This window comes from Neodiprion virginianus, chromosome 4 (assembly GCF_021901495.1).
Source record: "Neodiprion virginianus isolate iyNeoVirg1 chromosome 4, iyNeoVirg1.1, whole genome shotgun sequence".
NCBI lineage: Eukaryota > Metazoa > Arthropoda > Insecta > Hymenoptera > Diprionidae > Neodiprion > Neodiprion virginianus.
The window spans coordinates 37,339,087-37,363,030 of record NC_060880.1 but is presented as its reverse complement, the minus strand read 5'-3'; the positions used below and the strand labels follow the sequence as shown (position 1 = coordinate 37,363,030).

The 23,944-nt window shown below is 45.0% G+C and overlaps 2 protein-coding genes across 5 annotated transcripts in view; one reads left to right on the top strand and one right to left on the bottom strand.

Moving 5' to 3' along the window:
- The window catches only part of LOC124302754 (dedicator of cytokinesis protein 3), a 34,010-nt gene extending 27,515 nt beyond the window's left edge, over positions 1 to 6,495 (top strand). The window contains exons 10-18 of one of the 2 annotated variants that reach the window (XM_046759259.1): positions 42 to 1,764; positions 1,896 to 1,913; positions 2,017 to 2,179; positions 2,590 to 3,027; positions 3,135 to 3,276; positions 3,384 to 4,059; positions 4,154 to 4,515; positions 4,608 to 4,957; positions 5,048 to 6,495. In XM_046759259.1, coding sequence (XP_046615215.1) covers positions 42 to 1,764; positions 1,896 to 1,913; positions 2,017 to 2,179; positions 2,590 to 3,027; positions 3,135 to 3,276; positions 3,384 to 4,059; positions 4,154 to 4,515; positions 4,608 to 4,957; positions 5,048 to 5,215 — 4,040 coding nt within the window. In that variant the 3' untranslated portion in view covers positions 5,216 to 6,495. The remainder of the gene's footprint in view (positions 1 to 41; positions 1,765 to 1,895; positions 1,914 to 2,016; positions 2,180 to 2,589; positions 3,028 to 3,134; positions 3,277 to 3,383; positions 4,060 to 4,153; positions 4,516 to 4,607; positions 4,958 to 5,047) is intronic. The other variant, XM_046759261.1, reaches the window with a different exon arrangement.
- A 400-nt stretch (positions 6,496 to 6,895) lies between these two features.
- Positions 6,896 to 21,965, bottom strand: LOC124302753 (protocadherin-like wing polarity protein stan). 3 transcript variants are annotated; one of them, XR_006907764.1, is made up of 11 exons: positions 21,572 to 21,965; positions 11,400 to 18,268; positions 10,934 to 11,300; positions 10,544 to 10,759; positions 9,885 to 10,457; positions 9,387 to 9,813; positions 9,005 to 9,242; positions 8,571 to 8,891; positions 7,920 to 8,484; positions 7,604 to 7,685; positions 6,896 to 7,490 (listed from the first exon to the last, which is right to left on the bottom strand). XR_006907764.1 is itself a non-coding variant. In XM_046759258.1 (11 exons), the coding sequence occupies exons 2-11, from the start codon at positions 18,151 to 18,153 to the stop codon at positions 7,479 to 7,481; spliced, it is 9,480 nt and encodes a 3,159-aa protein (XP_046615214.1). In that variant the 5' UTR covers positions 18,154 to 18,268; positions 21,572 to 21,965; the 3' UTR covers positions 6,896 to 7,478. The 3 variants fall into 3 exon arrangements, 2 of the variants coding, with proteins under 2 accessions (XP_046615214.1, XP_046615213.1); XM_046759258.1 differs by having other exon boundaries at positions 7,604 to 7,610; XM_046759257.1 differs by lacking the exon at positions 7,604 to 7,685.
- Between the last annotated feature and the right edge of the window lie 1,979 nt (positions 21,966 to 23,944).

Genomic DNA, 23,944 nt, shown 5'->3' with positions numbered 1-23,944 from the left:
TCCTACGGTATTAATAATTACAGAAAATATTCGTATTACAGGCACACCGCCGTTCACGAGATCGCACAAAGAGGCTGTATTCGTGCACTCTTTACTCTGCAGTACAAAACTAACACAAAATGTTGACCTGCTAAGTCTTCTACAGTGGAAAGAGCATCCGGAAAGAATATCCGAAGCCCTAGGACGAGTGTTGAGATTAGGGGGTGAGGAGTTGGTTAAATTTCTTCAAGATATACTGGACGCGTTGTTTTCCATGTTCCATACAGAAGATGGGAACTCGACTGCTCACTCCGGCTTGGTATTTCAAGTCCTTGTTTCAATATTCAGTCTACTAGAGGATCCAAAATTCGAGCACTTCAAACCCGTCATGGATGCCTACATATCAGGTCATTTTGCAGCCGCTTTAGTTTACAAAGGGCTATTGAGCAGTGTGCAGCACTGCGCTGACTGGGTAACTGCTGCTGAGAAGCAAGAACCGATTATGAAGTGTTTTAGATCTCTGGAATACATATTCAAATTTATTATCCAAAGCCGTTTGCTGTTCTCCAGAGCAACCGCGGGTCAATACGAAGACAGCTTCAAGCGAGATTTATACTGTGTGTTTGCGGCGCTGAATAAAATGCTGAGTATATCATCTGACGTTGTACTTTTGTCGCAAGTGGCATTGCTTCTCTCAATTTCGGCAGTGTTCGAACAGCTTGTTGCCGTTTTACCGGTCCTAGAAGTGGCCAGACTAACATGCCAAATGCTTGATTCGCTGCCGCGAGAACCCCCTCCAGAGTTAATGCGGTCTAAGCTCACAGCCATAAAAAATATTGTCACATCTCAGCTCTTCCAAGACGATGAGAGCAGAAATTTATTATTGACCACAATTTGCAGACATCTAAGGGTACACTTAGCCAGAAGAGAAGAGCTCAGAGCTTGTACGGACATTTTAGGGGAACTTCTCAGCTTCCTCTATAAACGAGCACATGATACAAACAAAGTTAACAATTGCATACACCATGACGTTGAGACTCTGTGTCTTTCGACATTGGATATCTTGATTCAAACGATATTGATCGTGATCGATTCTAGCTGTCCCAATTTGGGATGTCTTGTCGGTTGTTTAATCGGTCTTCTTCAGCTCCTTGATGAGTATCACTATTCAAGACTGTGGGAAGAATTGACCCACGGCGGTGAGCGAAAACCATTGAAAGATTTCCTTTTAAGAGTGTTTCTAGTCTTCAGAGACCTGGTCAGACAAGAAATATTCCCTCCTGATTGGTTAGTGATCAGAATGCAAGCAAATAACATCATTTTGAGGTCGCTGCAAGAGCTGGCGCAACCGTTGGCCTTCAGATTTTTACACGGCAGCTTTGACTCTCAACTCTGGTCGACCTATTTCAATTTGGCTGTGGCCTATTTGACTCAACCTTCCCTTCAGTTGGAACAATTCTCTGAAGTGAAGAGGGAAAAGGTTGTTGAAAAGTATGGTGACATGAGAGTTTTAATGGGATTTCAAATACTATCCATGTGGTCGCATTTGGGTGAACGAAAATTGGACTTTATTCCTGGAATGGTGGGACCGTTTCTAGAAGTTACTCTAGTGCCAGAGAGCGAGCTGAGAAAAGCAACTTTACATATATTTTTCGATATGATGGAATGCGAACAACGCGCTAGAGGCAGTTTTAAATCTGTTGAATCAGAATTAATCGATAAACTCGACATTCTAATCAGCGAGAACAAAGGTGACGACGAATATCGACAGTTATTCAATACCATGTAAGTATGTGTTATAGAAACAAACAGTTTCTGCAACTTTTAACTGCAAACATAAAGATTTATATAATTTGTGTCATTTTTGCTAATTTCATTTTGAATAACGTGCAATGTTTAATTCCATGCGGCTATAGGGAGCACCTCAGTGCCGTGTAAGTCTGTGTATCATATGAGAAAATTATGCTCGTTATTTTACTGTTCAATGATAGCATACATTTAAATATGCTGACTTGTTTTTGTTGAACAAATTTTCAGATTGCTGGATAGAGTTCAATCAGAAGATCCAACGTGGAAAGATAGTGGTACAGCATTTATCACCTCTGTAACACGCTTGCTAGAAAGATTGCTAGATTACAGAAGCGTTATTCAAGGCGATGAGAACAGAGATAAGCGAATGTCTTGCACTGTGAATTTGTTGGTAGGTATAAGTGATACTTTAAAAATGTGTTTGCAGTCGGTTCGATAGAGATGCATCGTTCTTACAGTCAAACTTAGTTTAGGTGCTTAAGTAACATACGTCTAGTTGAAGTAACAGATGGATATAAAATCAGTCTATTATTAATTGGCAATGTGTTAATGTCATTATGCTGTTTGTTAATTTGCTACTTGTAGCACACGCGTGGCTTAGAGGGTGCTAAATATACCAACAGCAAATCATATTGAAGCGTTAGACACATGATGTTTTACAGAAAGTCTTGCGTCATTAAAGTTACTGGAAGATTCCTCAAGTTCTCTTTGTCTTCATTTGTCTCTTGAAAGACGAGTTTGTGTTGCCCCTAACACACTTATTGCATAACTAAAATGGGTATATTTCTGTGTTTCATCCAGAACTTTTACAAAAACGAGTTCAATCGAAAAGAAATGTATCTACGCTACATTTATAAACTTCACGACTTGCATCTGGCAGCTGAAAACTATACAGAAGCTGGCTTCACAATGAAATTATACGCCGATCAGCTAGGATGGGGAGCAACAACATTACCACCTGATCACGCACATCCTCAGCAGCCAGAATGGCAAAGGAAAGAATTGCTCTATCATCAGATAATTCATTATTTCGATAGAGGCAAATGTTGGGAGAAAGGAATACCTTTGTGCAAAGAATTGGCTGTGTTGTACGAATCGAGATTATACGATTATGCTAAGCTTAGTCACATATTAAGAACCCAGGCAAGATTCTTGGATAATATTCTTACGCAACTGAGACCAGAGCCAGAGTACTTTAGAGTAGGCTTCTATGGACTAAGCTTTCCGCTATTCGTCAGGGTAAATTGATTATCTTTAATAACAAGATTTGAGCAAAATTGCGAACCTGAGCATATTAAAATAATCCGGTACATAATCATTGTTTTTTCTTTTGTTTTTTTTCTTAGAACAAATTATTCATTTATCGAGGTCTGGAGTACGAGAGGATTGGAGCTTTTACTCAACGATTGCAAACGGAATTTCCAAGCGCACAAATTCTGATGAAGAATTCACCACCCGACGAAACTATTATTTCTTCTGAGGGCCAATGTGAGTTTTATACTACATATATTATATTCTGTGACAATTCTCAATTTCCTAATTTCTGATCATGTAGTACAAGTATTCTCCTCTAAAATCCTGTAACACAATTCTAGTTATTCAAATCTGCAATGTCAAGCCGATACCAGAGGAGGGAAGCCTGGGTTACGGTATGACGGAAGTCCCTGAGAGAATAGTGGCATTTTACTTGGTGAACGACGTTCGAAAATTCACATTCGATCGTCCCCTGCATCGAGGTCCAGTTGACAGGGAAAACGAGTTCAAATCTTTATGGATCGAACGGACATTGCTAACGACAGAAGCAAAACTTCCTGGCATACTTAGATGGTTTGAAGTGATAGAAAAAAGAACGGAGCTTCTCGCTCCGGTACAATTTGCCTGCGAGACAATGCAATCTGTGGAACGTGAATTGCGAAAACTTGTTGCACAGTATACAGCAGAACCCCATAGAAATATCAATCCGTTTAGCATGAGGCTACAGGGAATAATTGATGCCAATGTTATGGGTGGTATAACGAAATACGAGGAAGCATTTTTAACATCAGAATTCTCGAGGCAAAACCCGGACGCTATTCCTCACGTAAACCGTCTAAGAAGTTTGATTCTCGATCAAATGAGCGTTCTGGAATCAGGTCTACTTTTGCACGGGCAACTTGCTCCTGCCGGTGTACAACCCTTGCATAAAAGACTGATCGAGAGGTTTACTCAATTAAAACAAGGTTTGGGACCTTTGGCAAGGCAGAGAACGATCCACCAAGACAGCATCATCAAGTGAGTTTTATGTTTCTGATAGAACCAATTTTGTTGAAGATGTAACAAGCCTTTCAGAATGGAACATTTATATGACTTCACTCAAATATTACAGTTCGCCATTACCGCCATTGCCGACAAATGAAAAGCAGCGTCCTGCTACTCTGGAAACAGCTGGTTCCAGAATATCTCATACGGACAGTGAAGGGCAGATGGAAGACGAAGGATTTTACACCAGAGTTGACGGTGCTCCACCTCCGATTCCGCAAAGAGAAGTGAGACCGCGTTCTGTGGGCTATGGAACCACCCCGCCAAGACCGACCCATCAAAGATCTCTGAGTAAACCCATCAGCCCAAAGTTACCCTTGAGACATTCTTTGCCAACACCAACAGATGGAAGTGATCAGACTAATATGAGGAACTCCTGGAGTGAACCAGGACCTGAACCAGCTCCACCGTTGCCACCCAGAGGTTGCAGTAAGTGAAATTAGACACTGTGGTTGTGTTTTAGAGCTGAAAATGATTTTCTCCAATGATAACGTGTTCGCTGTAATTCATATCTCTTTTAGCTCCTGATAAGAGAGAATCGAATACAAGTTCCATCGGTCCACCTGCTCCACCCAAGCGTCTTACGCACAAACGTACATCGGAATGGAATACAGAGGACGATACGGAACAGCAGAGTGACCCTAATGACCTGAGAGATAGCGGTATTTCGACAGCTAGCCTTTCGGACTTCCAATCTCACCTAACAAATCTGAATAACTTAAGCTACGAGGATTTTGAGCCCAGGGCAAGGTGCAATGATGTTATGAACATTTCTCCACCTACTGTGATAAACGCTCTGAACGTTTCACTAACTAATTTTTCTAATAGCACATTCCAAAGCTCGCATACTTTTCAAAGTAGCTTCCAAGAGGTAAGTTGTTTGGCGTGAATAGTTTATCTTCTATTTTGTGCCCCTACGTTTTTTTCATTCGATATTACAGGGCCTTCCAAATTTTTTCAGATAAGTCCACCGCCTATACCTCCTAAAGCACATCAAGACACTCCTTCAGCCCCGTCAACTTTGGAAAGGGTCACAAGTCGTTCCCAGATATCTGGCCATACCGAAAACTACACAGTACCCAAGTTGCAAACACTTTCTGTAGCTTCTGATACAGAGAGTAGCGTTTAGCAATGATATTACCCTAGTCTCTTAGTATTTAGTAGCGGGTGTGCGGGAGTCCCAAAAGACAAAAAAAAAAAGACAAAATTGAAAATCAGCTTAATTATTAAATTAGACTTTGAAAACACAAAAATAAGTATCGCATAATCATGATTATTATTGATATTAGGTGCTTAAACTTGTCCTAATTCAATCAATACGATTATGTTTAGTCACTAATTTGTGCTGATTACTTTACCATTGGAAACGCGCTATATAGACATATAATTGAAACGTGGTAGTCTTATCTGTGCAGTTTAAGACTGAAAATATTTTGAAACATATGCATCTGTATAGATATGCATGTGTATTGCTTATATTTATTCCTGCATTGAAGAGTCGTTAAGTCTATTTAACCAGAAGATTAATTAAAATTGATATCAAATCGTTCTATTGCCAACCAAAACTCTTTTATAGCTCGATCTATTTCTGGGATTGATGCTTTCATTCAACTGAAACTGAAATTGAAAACGAAATATATTATTAATAATAATATGATTGCGGTAATCAAGGATTCGCGCATCACCAGCCAGTTTATCCATAACGGAATGTCTCACAATCTGAACGAGATTAATCTTATGATTAAAGTTCGAGGTATTCGTTTTTTGACCCACTTACACCCATATATTTGTACCTTATCACTGGTAGATCTGCTCAGTTATAATACGGGAAAGATTTTTGATCTTATATGCGCAAGCAGTCCTTCCAGCTAGACGTACATTTTCAAGTTACCAACCAATTGTTTGTACTCAAAGATATTACCCGTACTCTCTTGCCTGTAATACAGTGACTGCAATTATCGCAATAATCTTATAGAACAGTTTTTGCGGTCAGCTTGATAGACAACTGTAAAAATGTGCTAGTAATATTCTAATGAATTTAAACCAACTCCACAATCCGATGAAATAATATGTATAGATTTTCTTTTAATACATGTAGTAATTTGACAATTGAATTTTACGCAGAGTGTACTGACACCTGAGCCGACTTATGAGTTCAATGTGTCGTGGATAAATGTTTGGTTGGTAACTCTTTTCGATTGAGAATTAGGCCGCTGCATCTTAATCTAGTAAGATATATTCCATGTTAATGGTGAGTCATCGTTGAGTTTCTATCAAACTGAAAACAGATTCTGGTGTTGGAACCCGCGAGAATTTTACTTTAAAGACAACGCTCTTCCGAGTATCAATCTAACTATATTTTGTAATTTATTTATATTTTCCATAAGAATAAAAGTCATTTTTCAACAATCTGGATTTATGATTAATAATTCCTAATTATTTTCCACAAATTCATTGCATACTTTATGTAGCGAACTTTTGTAAAATTTTTTCAACTAACGATCTATTCGCGAATTATCTCACACCCTCGAGAAATGAAACGCTGAAGAAAAGAAGGAGTTTAGAGAGAAAACTGAGGATTTTGCAACATCGAAACCACTGACGTATATTTTTATGCTTCGTTCATTATCTGCATGAAAAGTTTAAATATTAGACGAATTTGCGCGAAGCCCGACGTTTCGTTTCCGGGAATCTGCCGTTCCTTAGTCTGCACGATCTTCACATTAGAATATAATCTGAATTATATTCATTTTCAGAGAAGAAATGTTATGAAGGATATAAATGTCATATAACAATCACAGTACGGGTATATAAATTATGTATATTCTTCATGTTTCTCGATATAAATATATACAAAACTTGAGTATTATCATATAATACTATGTCTCGTCTTAAGAATTACATTGGCGTAGAAAAACAAAACAAGATTTCAAAAAAATAGTAATGTAAAACTACCTGGAATGTATACATTGCACAGTAATGTGTATAGAGAAATACTTAAGGTACGTAAGAAATTAGTTTCGTGTTAAATATGTGAATGAAAAATGAGCTAGAGATCATTTTACCGGATATTCAGTCCCGGCGATTGTCGTTATAATGACAGCAATAATTGCAACAATATAAAACGCAACAATTATTAAGACAATTGCCGACAAAACCCAGTTACGTAGAATCGACAATTCAAAGCTAAATTATTTTTAAGTTATGACAGATTATGATTAACAGGCACTCACACATATACGCTAATTAATATGGCTAAATTTCTTAAATACAGTCATGGCAGCTGTATAAAATATACACAAAAGTCCATCTGCTTTATTAAATAAATGGCTAAAATTATTCTTTTGTACGGTAGTTGTGTTCTCAGGGAATGTCAGACTGACGTCTCCTCGTTAGTATCCTTCCTGAAATAGCATTTCAATTAATTTTTCCAATCTGATCTCAATTTAAAAACAATAGTTAGTATTCTACTAGATACAGACACATTGAGATTGAGATATTTTAACAGTCCGCTCACCTCCTCACTGGTTTCCAAAGCACCCGCAGCAAGCAGGGAGAGAAAGTAGGTATATCATTATTTTAGAATGTTCCAACGCCACCTTTTCAAAGATCAAGTTAGCACCGATATCAGTTATCACTAAATCATTAATGATTACTAAATACTCAGTGCTTACAGTAGTAGAAATTAGTCAATTCATAGGAAAACTGGTTAGGAATAATATTTTACAAAAACAGAGTTTAAATAGGGAGTACAGGCATTTTTTTAAGCATTAATTTATAATTTTTATATTTTTATAATTCTTAGATATTAAAATTAATTAACTAATACTCACTCGGTCTCTGTAATAGTTTGTTCATATTGTTGTTGTTGTCTTAGCGCGGCTAATTCGTTGCTATGCTGTAAGTCGTGTGTCAATGAGCTAGACAAAATTCTTCCACTCATCGGTAAAATATATTCGGGTGTTTCCAGAACACTAGGAGTAATCTTTCCTCTTTTCAGACTGCCGTACCGCTCCGAGCTACTTAAATTGTCGTGCTGCGAGCCGTGCAAGCTTTGTCCTCTCTTCAAGCTACCATATCTCTCCGATCCACTCAAATTGTCGTGATTTGAATTCTGCGAATGATGACTGAGGCTTGATGCGAGAATCCTCGACGACATGGGCAACATGTAAGGCGTTGGTGAGATGGTATGGTCTTCTTCCGCCGTGTACGGAAAAAGATATTTTTCACCAATATGGTGAAGTTTTTCTTCCCCCTCAGAGTAATTTTCATCTGGATGGTTCTTCTGCGGTGAATTCATATCTGGATACGGCAACGGATTGGGACTCGAAGTTTTGTTCGAGGCCATTTCATTGTCCGATATCGTGCCTCCTGACCATTGACTCCCACGTGCATCGACTGTAGTGAAATGAGTATCGATGAAAATGAATTGAAACATTAAAACAGTGATGAATCAATGTTGTCAATGAACACATTCAGCCTACCATTAGACGGCAAATAAGCTTCCGGCAGTTGCGAGCTCCATCTGGGTGCATAAATTGGTTTGATGTTTGGGAAAAGTTCAGAATTTGAACAGAGAATATTCAAATGATCTGAGGTTGGGTTGTTATGGATGTTGGGTAAATAACTATGCGCTATCGACTGCTGAGTTGAAACACCCATATCCTTGTGAGATCTAGACGTGACATCTTCATCGTCACTACTATGCGAACTAGCCAAGTCCAGACTAGGACCTCCCCCATCAGCTTGCGAACCATCCGAATCGGATTCAGAGTCTCTGCGATGTCTACGAGTCTCGGGTGGATCTGTCAAACAAAGTTTAAATAATAGTTCAAAAAAATTTGATACCAATCACGGATTGAAAAGACAGAAATGATCAAACAATTGGCCAGTATAGTGTATAAACTGCGGGGCAGACCTTGTCTGGCATGCAGAGCAGATTGATGACTTCTGGACGAAAGATAAGGATCTCTATCGCTGTTATAGTTGCTTGTCGATGTCGATGTGTGTCTAAGATGTGTATCACTTCGATATGGACTTGAACCAGTCTTATTTGTACTTCGCGACGTGGTACTGCTTGTTGATACGCCAACGTGAACTCTCCGACACGTTGATTCTGCTCCGCTATAGGCCGACGAGTATGCCAGTGCTGATCGCTACACAGTATTCACAAGGGTCATATTGAAAAGTTTTGCACGTGAATCGAATCCTGTTGTTGTGAAATGATTATCTTGTTTCAACGAGCAATATTAGTCAGAAATTACTTGAGACACGGAAAAAAGAGATAATTATCGACTTACCGAATGTCCATTCACATTTTGGCTGCTACTTCCGTTTCCAATGCTTCCTTCTAGGAGGGGCGATTTTTTTCCAAAGCAATGCAATAAACTGAGATATAAGTTCCGCCTAACTCTTCCATTGATGAAACAGTATCCGATCAGACTAAAAGCGGCATGAGTCAGGATAGCGATACTCAGTAAGTAAGACAAAGTTGGCGATTGCTCCGAAGCACTGAGTACTGCCAGAGACCAAACGGTCCCAAGTAATGGTAGCGATGCGATTGACAGCCACAGCAGCGTCCTGAGATTTCCAAAACCCATGATATGTTCTTTCAATGTGAACGCAGCACGAACTGACATTACAAGAATGCAAAGGTTTATTATAACAGCGGCACAGACCGGTCCTATTAAAGCCCAAATAACAGGCTCGTAGATGGATAGCCAGCAACTGAAAAAAAGCGTTAATATTGAAATGCATGCTCAGGTGGTTAGCTGGAAGAAAAGAAAAGCGTAGCTTACAAATAAAAGTTTCCGTATTGATCAGCTCGTACGCCGACAGTGAGTCCGACAATAACAGCCGGTAGTCCATACCCCATTGTGTAATAAAATCTCATTTGCCCATGGTTTACGTCGCGCATTTCGGTTAACATTCTATAGAGATGTACCGAGTCGACCAAAGTCCAAGCAAAGGTGCTGAGCCAGGCGTAATGTAGACTGATAGCAGTCAACTTGCAGGGGAATTCGTTTGTAACCAATGGATTTCTAGCTTTCAACGCAATCAGGTATAGCAGTTCAGCTATGAATACACATAGGACGAGATTTTTGTGTATACTGTTCGAATTGGTACCACCTCCTCGTATCAGAGCGAGAATTAGCAACGTGGACAGCAAAAGGGGTAGCGCAAGAACAAAGGCGCTGTAACTTGTCACGTCTTCCAACAGAGACGGTTCAGGTACATATTCAAGATCTAGAACATCGGTCAAGAGTGCAAACGTTGCCAGGTGTAAGCACGAACAGTTTATTATGGAACCAGGCGTCAGCATGGTGTCGTCAATTTCGGTTGTGCAACCCATTCGACTCCATTCTCCAATTCTGTACAGCAATGCAGATTCAAATTTTACCAATGATGTCCGCCGTACAAGGGTAAGGAGTGATTGAATGTTTATAAAGCGACTTACCCTCTCGCTGTACTCCAGTGAACACATTGGGGATTGGTTCTCGTTTTAAAACCATCATCTTCGCTGAGCCAAAGCCGGATTTGAACGGGAGACTGCAGTGGAATTCCAGTTAACGACTCATGCCCATTTGCGCTCGGAACCAGGATTGATACTGTTACGACTGGGGATCCGACTGCTATTTCTACGCCCCATCTCATTGCTACCGAATCATCGAATCTGGAAGTCAAGTAAGTGTGAGTTACAGCGGGAGTATACAGCTCATAACTGCATTTAGCCAAAACGATTAAAAATCTAAACAGATATAATTTAAGATTCGCGATGTGACGTCAAGGTATAGTAATTCTAGAAGAATGAATAATAATACGTGGCGGAAAAATCGCTTTGTCTCACCTTTGAGGCAATAGTGCGCCCATTTCTCGATATTGGACATAGCTTATGACAGCTTTTCCTGTGCTCAGGCTGTTCTTGACATTCAATTCACCATGATTAGGTGGTTTAATCCCAAGCAAATTTAATGGCACTTGAATTTTAGAATACGGATCGAATTTTTTGGGATCTTGCATGTAATTGTTGTATTTTGGGAAACTGACTGAAGGCCCTAAGTGTGTCAAAGAGCTCAAAAAGCTGGTGGTATCAGGTAAAACTACTTTTTGATCGGCTCCGCCTGGTCGCGCCGTTGATTGGGTGGGGTCCTCTTTGTAATCTGCTGCTTCATAGCCAAACAGGCTTTCCGAAGTTACGATATCCAAACCCAGTACTGTAGTGAAAACGAAAAGAAAAGTTTTCTTCTTAACAAATAGGTCAAGCGCTGCGTGTATCTACCATTTCATCAGAGTATACGATGATACGGACTTACCGACGTTAGGATCGACCACTTCAAACGGGCTCGTGAAAGTGTCGTGCTGAGAGGCCGTCAGAGTCTTTAAATATTTGCTAATAGCCTCCAAGATCTTGTCAGGACTGTCTCCAGTTAGCGACTCAATTCTGCCCCAATTTTCCAAATGTTTAGCTTCAAGAATAGCCCCGGAAATCGCGACAAGATGTGATATATAGTCCTTGTCCTGGCTGTGCGTCAGGTTCAATCCGGAAAGATTTTCTTCGTAATTAAGCAACGTGACAAGCAGCGATTCGGCGACTAAAATATCCGCGCCGAACATGGCTTTGGTGATATTAGTCGCCCTGTGCAAATCGGCTGCCATTTTAATAGCAACGTAAGTATTGAGCGAGAGTCCGTCAGTCTCAATAGCCGCCAACTGATGTCTGAGCTCCACAAAGGCTTCCGAGGTGCAATTGAACAAGTCCGGTGGCTGCCAGCCGCCAAGAGTGTCGTCGCAGGACCTGGACGACCTTCCTTCCGCGGTTCCGGGACAATCCTCTACCGCAGTAACGCCGAATTTAGTTCTGGGCCACCACAGACCCTCGGAATAGGACCTGGGGCATCCGTCGTAGATGACTTCGCACCCGCGACGCGTCACCTCCGCGTAAGGATTCGGACAAGCGGTGCAGGTCCTGCCGATCACTCCTGTGCGACACCTACACTGTCCCGTTTCCGTGTCACACCTGGGACCGAAGCTCCCAACGGCGTAGCACTCGCACGGTGTGCACTCCGTCTCACCAGGTGGTTGATAATGGTTCTCCTTGCAGTAGCATTCGCCCGTCGTCTTATTGCAGGCCGGATTGTAGCCCCTTGTCTCGTCGCAGTGACATGGACCGCACACCGGACTACCCCACCAGGTGGCTGGACACGGTTGATCCGTCCTGACTTCGCAATACTCACCAGAGTACTCCTCCGACTCGCAATTGCATTTGTACCCCTTCCGTTCCTCGACGCTTTCGAGGCAGAAGCCCCCCTCGCTGCAGGGGTTCAGTTCGCAGACAGGAGTGCAGTTGGGTCCGGCGTGGCCGAGAATACAGACGCACTCGTTGGACTCCCACTGAGCTACGCAGGTCGATGTTTCGGGACAGTCGATGCTGCACTCACCCTCCGCAACGCACCCAGATCCGACGTTCTCCTGAACCGTGGGTCGTTGGAGCATGCTTTGATTGGATCCTATCCTGATGTCCTGAATGCACCCGTTGAAAAACGGTAGCTCGGTATTGGTTGTCTGGTCCGGACCTCCGACGAGTATTCGCCCGATGTAGAGGCCCTGCAGCTTCGCTGGTAGTAACGAGTTGATCGGTCTGTTCCTGTAGTCCATGTCGATCGAGACTTGGCCACTTTGCCAAGCGATCTCAACGCGGTGCCACTCGCCGTCCGCGATATTGGTAGATGCTTGAATGATGCTTATGCCGTCCAACGATGCATCGATTCTACCGTCCTTTATGCTCAGCATCACCGAACTATTCTGACCAATTTGTATGCTAATTACGAACGCCTGACTTTCTCGTGTTCGCAGACTCAGCGCGGTCAACCAAGGTAGCTGTATGGGTCTGAGCAGCGGATTGAAGCTGAGGAGACCGTCGGACTGGAACCTCCAGGGCTTGCCGATTTCCTCGGTGCATTGAGGGCCCGAGAAGCCCTCTTCGCACTCGCAAATGTAGCCGGACCATACCTCTCTGCACTTGCCATTGTGTTTGCAGGGCATCGAAGCGCAGAACGCTCTCTTCTCGGGACAGCCAGCAGTGGTACCGTTGTCGGCGACGAACGAGTTGAGGTCGATGAATCGGTGATCGATGTACAGATCGCTTATGCATCCGACGAAGTCCTTGTTACGGATTTGAAAACTCGATGGTATCGCCGGCAGACCGCCGACCTGCAGGGGTCCCGTCAGGTCCAAGAACCGATGACAGGTCTCGGTAACCAGGGTGCATCGGTACTCGAGTATCTGCTCCCCTCTTCCTGCACACGACCATTTTTTACCAAGGTTCGAACCGTTCTTCAGAGCTAGAGCCACGTCGCATTCGTCCAGCGATATCGTCACGGTTTTATTCCAATAGGAAACTTCCACGGTGTGCCACTGGCCGTCCGACACACCGCCGACCACACTGGCCGACGCTCTGCTGATCTCGTCACCTAGTGAAAAGCTGAACTGCACTTGCGAGTCAATCACTTCGAGAGCGATGAAATCGTGCTTTTCGTTGTAGCGTCCGTTATAGAGAAGCAAGCCTTGCGACGCTTCCGTAGCGAACCGGAGTTTCAGGTGCATTCTGTGCCGTTGTTTCAGGGATGGAAACGTCAGGAAAGTAGCGGGTCCGAAACTCCGTGCTTTCAGCTCGCAGAGGGGTGTTGCGTTTTCCAATACGGATACTGGACAGCCTTCACAAATGAATCCACCGTTTGCTTTCGTCAGACATTGGGAACTTCCTTTGCACAGGGTGGGTAGACAGCTGTCTTCGTTCAAATTGATCTCGCAGTTACTCCCGATGAAACCGTCCGCGCAGCTGCAGGTATAACCACCTTCGCGCCGTCGGCAAGTACCGCCGTTTTCACAGGGGTTCGAATAGCACAAGTTGACCTCGGTATCGCACAAGTAAGCTTCTCGACTACCGGTAAAACCCGTTGGACATTTACAGGAGAATGTCGTCACCGGATAAATCGGTCTGAATAGAACTGTGTCGCTGCTAGCGAATCCGGAAGCGTTGCCGAACTTCAACACCGTGACGCAGTCCTCAAAATTGAGGCAAGGCTCCCTCACGCAAAGGTTATCGTCGAATGGTAAGACCGTGACGGTTGCGAGTCTCGCCAGAATTCCCCGGTTTAAGTAAACTCTTTCCTGAAGGAATTGGGGACTGTAGAACTCGTCGGTGGATCCCGGTTCCGCTTTACGGGCTGAAAAACTAACGTTCAGTATCTTGCCGCGTACGTCCGTGTCCTCCTGGACGTTAAAGAGGTATATATTTTCACGGGGACATGGTATGATCGCAGCAAGACCATCGAGGAAGTATCCGAGCAAAGGACTAAGGAAAGCCTCGACGGTCATTTCGTCCAGTCTGACGGTTATGGAATTGAACAGCATCGTGTCGGTTATCAGTCGCACGGAAAGCGTCATCGTTGCCTTGGCCTCGTTAACTCCATCCGTGACCGAGACTTCCATAGTTGCGACTCTAGGCACATTGGTGTTCAACTGAGGAGACAGCGATATCTCGCCGGAGCTTTTATTCAGCGTAATCAAATTGGCATTGTTCCCGGACAATATGCTGTGCGTTAGTTTGTCAGTAACATCAGCGTCGAAGGCGGGAATTTTGCCGATAGGACCGGATGGAAAGAAGTCCTTGAAATTGTTGAATAGTATTTGAAAATCCTTGAGGACCGGGGCGTTGTCGTTGATGTCGGTCACCATCACCTGCACCAGGGCGTCAGATCTCAGGGGTGGAGAGGCGGCGCGAACGACAAGCTCAAACTTCTTCTTGTGAGATTCATAGTCTAGTTCCTCGAGCGTGATCAGTTCGGTTCGATCGGCACCCGGTCGAATATTTAGAGTAAAGCTGTTTGCATCCTCACCGCCGATAATCGAATACTGAACAACAGCGTTGGGTCCCTCGTCAGGATCGTGGGCGTATATTTCACCCACAGTAGAACCGATCGGCGAGTTTTCCTGAATGTAAAGCGTGATCTTGTCGCTCTCGAACACCGGCGGAGAGTCGTTGACGTCTTCGATTTTCACCACGATCGGTACGACGGAAGAGAGGCACGGCGATCCTGTGTCGACGGCTATGGCTTCCAGAGAGTAACGCGCGACGGATTCCCGGTCCAACGGTTTGGCAGTTCGGACGACACCGGAGGAGGGGTCAATGGCGAAGGAGCCGTCACCATCGTCCTGAAAAGCATAGCTAACCTTTCCGTTTCGACCGATGTCCGCGTCGGTAGCAGCTATCCGGAGAACGCTGGTACCGACCAAAACGTCCTCCGGAACCGAGCCCTGGTACTGCGGGGCGTCAAAAACCGGCGCGTTGTCGTTGACGTCCATGACCGATATGTCGACGCCAGTCGTGTCTGAGAGCGGCGGAACGCCGCCGTCTCTTGCGATGACGGTCAAAAGGTATCCGGAGAGCGTTTCTCTATCCAGGGCTTGGGTCGTGGTGATTGCACCGGTCTGAGGATTGATCGTGAACTTGGACGCCTCTGGTTCCCCGGCTTCGCTGCCCAGGCTGTAAGTTATCTGAGCGTTTTGTCCGACGTCGGAGTCGGTTGCGCTGACAACTAGAACCGTCGTGCCAATGGAGGCGTCCTCGAAGACGGAAGCGCCGTATGGGGCGTTCTCGAAAACCGGTGCGAAGTTGTTAGCATCGGATATGTTGACGTATACGAGAGCCGTGTCGGTCCGACCGCCCGAATCGGAGGCAGTTACCGTCAAAACGAACCTTTTTTCCTGCTTGTAGTCAAGCGGTTGAGCTATGGTGATAAGGCCCCGACCGTTATGCGAAGTTATAGAAAAGCGACCCCTCGTATTGCCGGCCGTGATCTCGTAGTGGATCCTCGAATCTTCGTCAGGATCGGTAGCGGTTACCGATGCTACCGGTGTTCCCGGCGAGTCGTCCTCAGCGATGACGGACTCGTAGTTCTTTGGTTCAAAAACAGGGTCGTTGTCGTTTATATCAATTATCGTGAGGACGACGGAGGCGCTCGCGGATCTAGCCGGCTCTCCGGAATCGGTTGCTATAACGATGAACTGATACTTGGAGCACTGTTCCCGGTCCAGCTGCATCGTAGTATATATCCACCCGGTCTCCGGGTTCACAGCTATCGGAAAGTTCTCCGTCGACGTGCCGGAGAAGTCGCGGGGCCCGATGGAGTATTTTATCTGAGCGTTGAGTCCCTCGTCCGCGTCGTAGGCTTGGACCTTGACCACGGAATAACTGATCGGCACCGACTCGGACACGGACTCCTGAAACAGACTCGTGTAGAATCTGGGCGCGTTGTCGTTGACGTCCTTGACAGAGACGATGAACTGCGTCGTGTTTCCCCTGGTCGGAGTCCCGCCGTCCTGGGCGCGGATAACAACGCGGTAATTTTTCATAGTCTCGTAGTCCAGTGGCTTGATCAGGATCACGTCGCCGCTCAACGAGTCGATCGAAAACGTGTTCTGCGTGTTCCCGCCCATGATGGAGTACCTCACCGCAGCGTTGACTCCCGCGTCCGAGTCCGTGGCGCGAATATGCGCTACCACAGGACTCGTAGTGTAGTCAAGATCCTCGGGGATAAGCGCCGTGTAAGTTCGCTCGGAGAATTGCGGGTAATTGTCGTTGTCGTCTTGAACGTGAACCACGAGGCTCGCGGAGGCGGTTTTACGGTCCGTCAGTGGCATGGCGAGGTCGGTGGCCTGTATGATGACGGTGTAGACCTCGGTTCGTTCGCGGTCCAGTCCGCTCCTGGTGGTAACGACGCCGGATCTTGGGTCGATCCTGAAGGTCGACGAGTCTTCGGAAAGGCTGGTGGTGCCACCCCCGCTAATGGATACGATCGAGTACTCGACCTCGGCGTTCCTCCCGTCGTCCTGGTCCGTCGCTTTGACAACGACGACGGTGGTGCCGACGGGGACTCCCTCCCTGACGGAGGCCTCGTACTCGTTCAGCTCGAAAACCGGGGCGTGATCGTTGGTGTCGAGGACATTGACCTGCAAAGTCGTGGTCCCGGTTCTAGGTGGAAAGGAATCATCGACGGCAAATATCTTGAGGTAGTGCACGTTGCCGCTCTCCCTGTCCAACCTTGCCCTCGTCGTCACTCGGCCCGTCGCTGCGTCGAGCAAGAAGAGCGCCTGCGTCCTCGAGTCTATGAGCGAATTCATCGAGTACCGAACCGCCCCGCCCTCGGGGTCGCGGGCTCTGACTACGGCGACGTTCAGCCCCGGGTCCTTCTCCTCGTCGACGTTGGCTAGGTACAGGGGCTGCTCGAAATAGGGCGACTGGTTCCGCAACTCCCTTCGCACCCTGCGGCCGAGGTCCGAGTCGTCGAGCTGCTGGTGGTGGAACACCACCTTCAGTCTGTGCTCCGCGTCGGCCAGATGAGGCGAACCGCACTTGAGCCTCATGGAGACCGATATCTTCCAGAGAGGATCGACCAGGCATTGCTCAGCAGCCGATACCAGGTCGCCGGCCGCACCCTCGACCAGAAACCTTGGGTCCCCGACGCCGCCCCACTTGGTCTCGCACTCTTTGATGGCGGTCAAGGGCAGGAAGTCGCTAAGGGCTGCAACGAGCTGCGAGGCCCTGAGACAGACCTCGGTGAATCTGTCGTTGCTCGGCATCGCGTAGGAAGCAAGAGTCTCCGGCATCCAACCTTTGGTCGCAGCTAAGTCTTGATTCTCCCCGCCGCATCCCGTGATTAATACTCTTAAGGGTAAACTATAATAATCTATGGTCGGTCGGCCCAGTCTTGAACTCGTTGAGTCTATGTAAAAGGTGAAGAGTCGCGGGTATTGGAGGCCCTCACAGCTCAGAGTCTTCGCCAGCGTTACTCGACCCGTGTGCGGATGCACCTTCAGCAGCTTCCTCGCGAACCATGCTGTCCTGTCCACCGATGCTTCGTACTTACGCTTACCTCCGAGCTGAGGCACTCCGGCCTCGAATACTACGGTTCCAGGTTCTAAACTCGACGACAATACCGCCAAGTAGCCTTCCGCGAGTGGCCATAGACCAAGAAGGCACAGAAGTATCCATATTGCTCTTGCCATGTCACGTCGCGGTCCCGATACTCTGCATCATATATTTGAACATCTTATTCCTCTAGTCTCCATTTTCACTCTGAGCAATAATCCGCATTGTAATTATCGCGTGCCGATTCGATATCTGAAACAAAAAGGATGATCCAACGTCATTCGAGTTATCCTCAAGTCTCAGGATCCCTCGTTAACGTTATAGTGTAATGACTAAGGTACAACAGAGTGGTTAGCATTCTACTGTGGTCTTGTTTGTTTCGCCTTTGTTTCAACTCCGATGAACTTATCTCTGTTCCAATTCATTAGTTCTACATTACACGGACGGTGTAAAATGGACATGGAGAGACAGGTTCATTTAGAGATTGGTTCGACTTTCGCATTCAGTCTTCCGAAAGAGTTGGTAGGTGAAAACCGTTGAGTCGTTACAAATGGAATAAAGTTGGTTAAGTATTGTGGGCAACGAGGTATAACATATGGATACCGCACGCGTGATGCGAGTAATAAAATTATCGTGCCTGTGTGTCGAACGTACACCTCTACCGGCGAATCTCGCGTGTTTAGGGAAATTTACGACTGCAAGACGACGGAATAACGCGCGCAGCGGGGAAAGAAACAACTTTGAAAGTTTTCGGTTTACATGCGAGGTTCGGGTGTTGCATGGGTGTTGGGCAGCACCTGCACACGTATAAAAACTACGAGGATGAGACGAGACGCGTGGGTATTATTTCGACGGGTCGAGTGACTCCGGTCCGAAACACGAAACGAACGAAGGGAGAGGAGGAGGACTTTGGAACTATTAATTACGAAGGAGGCGGCTGACTTGTATGGAATCCGGTCCGTCCAATTATCTTAGGGCCGCTTGGCTGTAACTTTTTCGGGATTTAGGGTTTCGGTGGGTTTTCTCGCCCCGCCGAATCGACGAGTTTATTAAAACCTTAGCCTCCTCTTCCATATCCTGCACCAATGGACGACGCGCTCGCGTGCACCGAGTGCACGATTCGCTGAACATTTCAGATTTTCTTTTTCTCTGTCTCAACGTATAATCATAGGGGAAAAACTCGTTTATGCATTATACAAACACCCTGCAACGCGTCGCCGTGCAGGCTAGACGAATAGCAGGTGGAAACTCGGACTCTACCTGCATCTCAAATACGTGAGTATATTTACGTAGGCGCATATTACTATACGAACTTGGAAGCCTGTTACGCACATAAAGGCTTTTCTTTTTTTTTTTTTTTTAATTAATACTTCTTTGATTTCGTAATTTCGCATCTGTGTAGTACAAATTCTAATACGTAACACTGATTAGCTATGGATTTCGAAAAGCGTGCGATTTTACCGCTGAAAAAATGAAGTCGAAAAAACTTAATCGATATTCTAGCAATCCTGCTACTGAATTCTTCTCGTGACTGACGTGAAAGCCAGACGGTATTTTAGCGATTTTTAAAGAGCAGAGTGTCGGGAAACAAAGATATGAAATATGTTTAGTAGCAAATGGTATTCGGGTGTCGGCGCGGTTATACTTTCATTTAATTATATCTATATCCTCCAACGTTAAACTCAACGAGTTGTTCTGCCGGTGGTGGTATAACAGCGAGCAGCAAGCGAGCGGGAGCTGTGAATAAACATGGATAAAAATCGTTTCTAGATTAAGTTTCGAGGGAACAACTTTATAGGAGAACGCTAATCGTCGGTTGGAGGAATAACGTTCAGAGGAACAGGTTTCAGGCGTATAAATTCCCCCGTGAAACGGCGTGGCCGCAGTTTTAAACCCTTCATCGGTATTAGCATATCAGTTTATTTTTTATTTATTTTATTTTTTTATCGCATACTCATGCTGAGCTTGAACGTACGTTTAAATACAGACATGAAAAAGGCAAGATTCTCGAAAGATATCTTAATCGCGTTTTGCTCTCGCTATCATTGCTACATTTCTGTAATTTCTCTCAAATATTCAACTTCTTGCTACCATAGTTTCGTTATATTACTCGCTTTCAACACACATCGCCGGGAATATTTAAATCGCGCACGCATATACGTGATACGCATTCAAACAATGAAATGTGAATACCCGCCGTTTGCTGTACCTTGTATGTCATGTGTATCCTATGTATATGTACATCTACGCTCGTTTCACCCAAGCGCACGCGGGTTAGATATCGGACATGGCTCTGGCTACACGCTACAAAAGAGTACCACCACTTCAGCGAGGGTGAGTGACTCATGTATTGCTCCGACGTCGGGACGCCGAGCGTCGAAATATCGATCTTCCTCCCTCGAGCGAGCCAATGAACGAGGGATGCGTCAACGGCACTCGCCTCGCATCGCAAATCCCAACTTTTATCGCACAAAAAAAAAAAGAAATACAAAGAGAGCGCGAGGAAGGGTGAGCGTTATTGTATTTTTTTTCATTTGCCTCGTATCGACAACTCGCAACGCGTGCCCAGAATTTGACGAACCGGATTTTTTCTCTTCGAATTTCGCGCTCGTTCCCCGTCGTTGCTCAACTGTTTTATTCCAAATTTCTACGAATACGACGGCTACGCTCATCTGCCTCTGCGTGAAACGAATACCGGTTCCTGACGTTACAGTTGCCTGCACCCTAGGCGTTCTACTACAGCGATACGCGATACCTACTCGTCAAATAAACTATATCAAGGTGGAAGGAACACCTCATTGAGCTATGCCTACGGTAGTGGCAAGCAAGGATCGGGATCACGGCACGGCTCGTCGCAACGGAATCACAACAGAGCGTAAGACATCATCTCTACGCGTACTATTTTCCACGCATCGATCACTCACTTTACCGCTCGGGTAAACGAATCGATGCAAATTTCGACTTCTCTGGGCTAGGCTAACGGTTATTTACTTTTTCAATGCTATGCATTTACTCATTGAATACATAGAATACCCACGGCACGGTGCATTCCCGGCAAGCGCAATCAGTGTTTGAAATTCACATTGTCCTGCAGCGTGTGAAATATTGTACCGTTGATTATGCCTTTCTTTCCTACTTCGAAATCGCCATAGAGGAATTCAATATTTGACCATATAACTGTGCAGAAGTTTTGAACCTTTAAGAACGAAAATAAAATCTTTATAATGGAATGTATATAACGCATGCGGCGTCGATCGACTTAAAAACAAAAGACGCCCGTTTTTATACCGTGCTAGTAAATAGCGAACGTTAAGAAAGCATGTAGGTGCATAGGGGCTTTGTGCATCCGGTTGCAGCAGGCGCGTTCGTATATTCTAGTTTCGCAGGATCATTATCCTCGAGGGGAACGAGCCCTGTACGCAATTAACGCGGCAGGTATTTTTTGTCGTGGGAAAACGGAGGCGGCGGGGTTCGAGTCCCGGACGGTGAGCGCGTACGCACGAATGGCACACACGCCACTGCACGCATAAGATGCCATTCAAAAAGGTCACTCACCGCCCCCTCAAGGCCGTCCAAGTCCTGGCTTGTGTCGGGTCAGCTCACATTATTCCTGAGGACGAGAATTCGCGCCGTTGATAATTTTCCACAACCGGGAAAAATCCGCGATTCGAGATTTCCGAACGAAAAGTGCACGCTGAGAGACCCTCTCTTCTCTCATACACCGAGCTCACTCCCCGCTCATCTAACGTCAGGTCGTGTTAAACCACTACACGCACTTCACGCACTACACAACCACTTGCCGCGACTCGGGCTCAACTCCCGGTCATTTCTTCTCTTCGTACACACGGTGCACACGCACTTCAAGACGGGGATATTCTACCTCCGTGCAGCACACCCGTCGAACGGTCATAAGATACCCTGGAGTACGGCCAGCCGATCCTGACGGAACGGCGTCGACGCACCTGGCGGCTCTGCGAACAACCAATGCGTGGATACCTTTATTTTCGTTTGCAGATTCCTGTGTTATCGACTTACGGGGTCCAACGCCCAGCGCCTGATTGCAGGCAACTTGTCGTTCGTCCCTGTATGCGCTGCCCCTTGTACGTGATTACAGATTGCTTAACAATACCGTCAGATCATTCTCATCAACGGCATCGTTAATCATTATTCTCGAAATGATGAATTTTAATGCTATGAAATGACAGTCAACAGGTACTGTATGTATGGTTTGGATGGCCAAGATTATTAAGAATTGAGAGTTACATTTTGCACGATCGTAACGGTTTTGTTGTCAATTTGTGTGTGGTGTTGCGTATTTTTTAGATACGTTTTTCTCGTTAAGTAGCCGAAAAAAAATGCTGAAAACTGAAAATTGACAATCAGCGGTAGCAGAACGTGAATCAACACATTTACAATTAGTGCGAGCAGCCGTTGACTAATCTATATAGTTGCTTTTGATGATCGGCAATTTGAACGATTAGAATTGTTATGAAACATGTAATTATGTAGAGGCGTTGACACACAAAAGATAACTTTAATCAATGGGATATCAATGTATGCATAATATTCATTTCCAGGGCCGGCGACTTAAGGGATCTCAGGATTTCGGAATTCTTTCAGGTGATTTACGGGGTGAGGGGGATTCGACAAATATGGAGTTTTTGTTTTCATCACAAAATTTAAAATGAATAGATCTGTCTGAAATTCTTCACACAAGGATAGTACGTGTATTGAGAATAAGTTGCAACCTTTTCGCAGCGAAATCAATCTTCCGCGGAAGGTTCTTTGAACTTTCATGTTTTCTCGGTACACACACTACCAAAAGCTGAAAAACTGCAGAAATATTGTTTTGTTGAATTCTTTCATTTATCTACAGAATAAAAGTTTGACTTACGTTAAAGTTTCACCGGCCTTTCGTTTTTTCTGTAAGAGCTAAATTAGCGTATTATCAGTCGGCATGGGGTTCTTCTACACTTCGTGTAAATCTAGCAGCAAAATTTTGAATTTTCAACAGGCTTTTCAGGGTATGAAATTTCCGCTCCGTGAGTAATCAGGTTGTGGAGGTCTCTACACTTTCTAGACAAACGTCGCCAGCACTGTTCATTTCAATGTAAAATGCAAACACACACGAACATCGATCAGTTTGTATTATTTACACTGAAATGCGATAAGGCAAGTGCATGCATGTGTAATATAGTTATCATGCCTTGCTATATTCATACCCAGCACGCATCAGAGACGGGTCAGTGTAATTAGCCGTAATGTCGTATAATTAGCTGTAATTATACAAGAAGACTGACAATTAGATTATTCAACCGGACATTTGAGAAATTTTCCACACAAAGCGCTGCTCGCACGACGGAAAATATTGAAATATAATCGTGGTGGTGTAATCAAACTTATTTTAATCGCTCAAAACAATGAAGACGATGAATGTATTTGCCGTTATTACTTTTTGCTCTACTGCGCGGTAGGAAATCGGTAGGGAAGATAAAGTGCGTATTTCTTGTCTGAAATGTAAAAACTAAAATCATTATACATCATATCATTTCATCATACATCATACAGCATACATAGTATTGAAGTTCAAAACGAAAGTTCGGATGTTCAGTGAGATATCATCGATCTATATAGACGAAAATCAGCTAGTTGAATTCCTCAGTCCGGAAACAAACGCGCAGTAGAGCGGACGTATGAGAACCGCGCTCGGCAGACTTCGAGTACCGCATTCTCTACCTCCTGGATCCTGCTCTCCTGGTCCGCTTCCTTGTGCTACTCGAGTTCTAGGAAAAGCGCTCCAGGTACGCTACCTGGTGAAACTCGACTTCCACGACAAGCGCTCCTTAGTTTCTGCACTCAGGGTCCGCGACCTGGTGAAATTCGTCTTCCAGGACAAGCGCTCCAGGTCCACTACCTGGTGCAACTCGA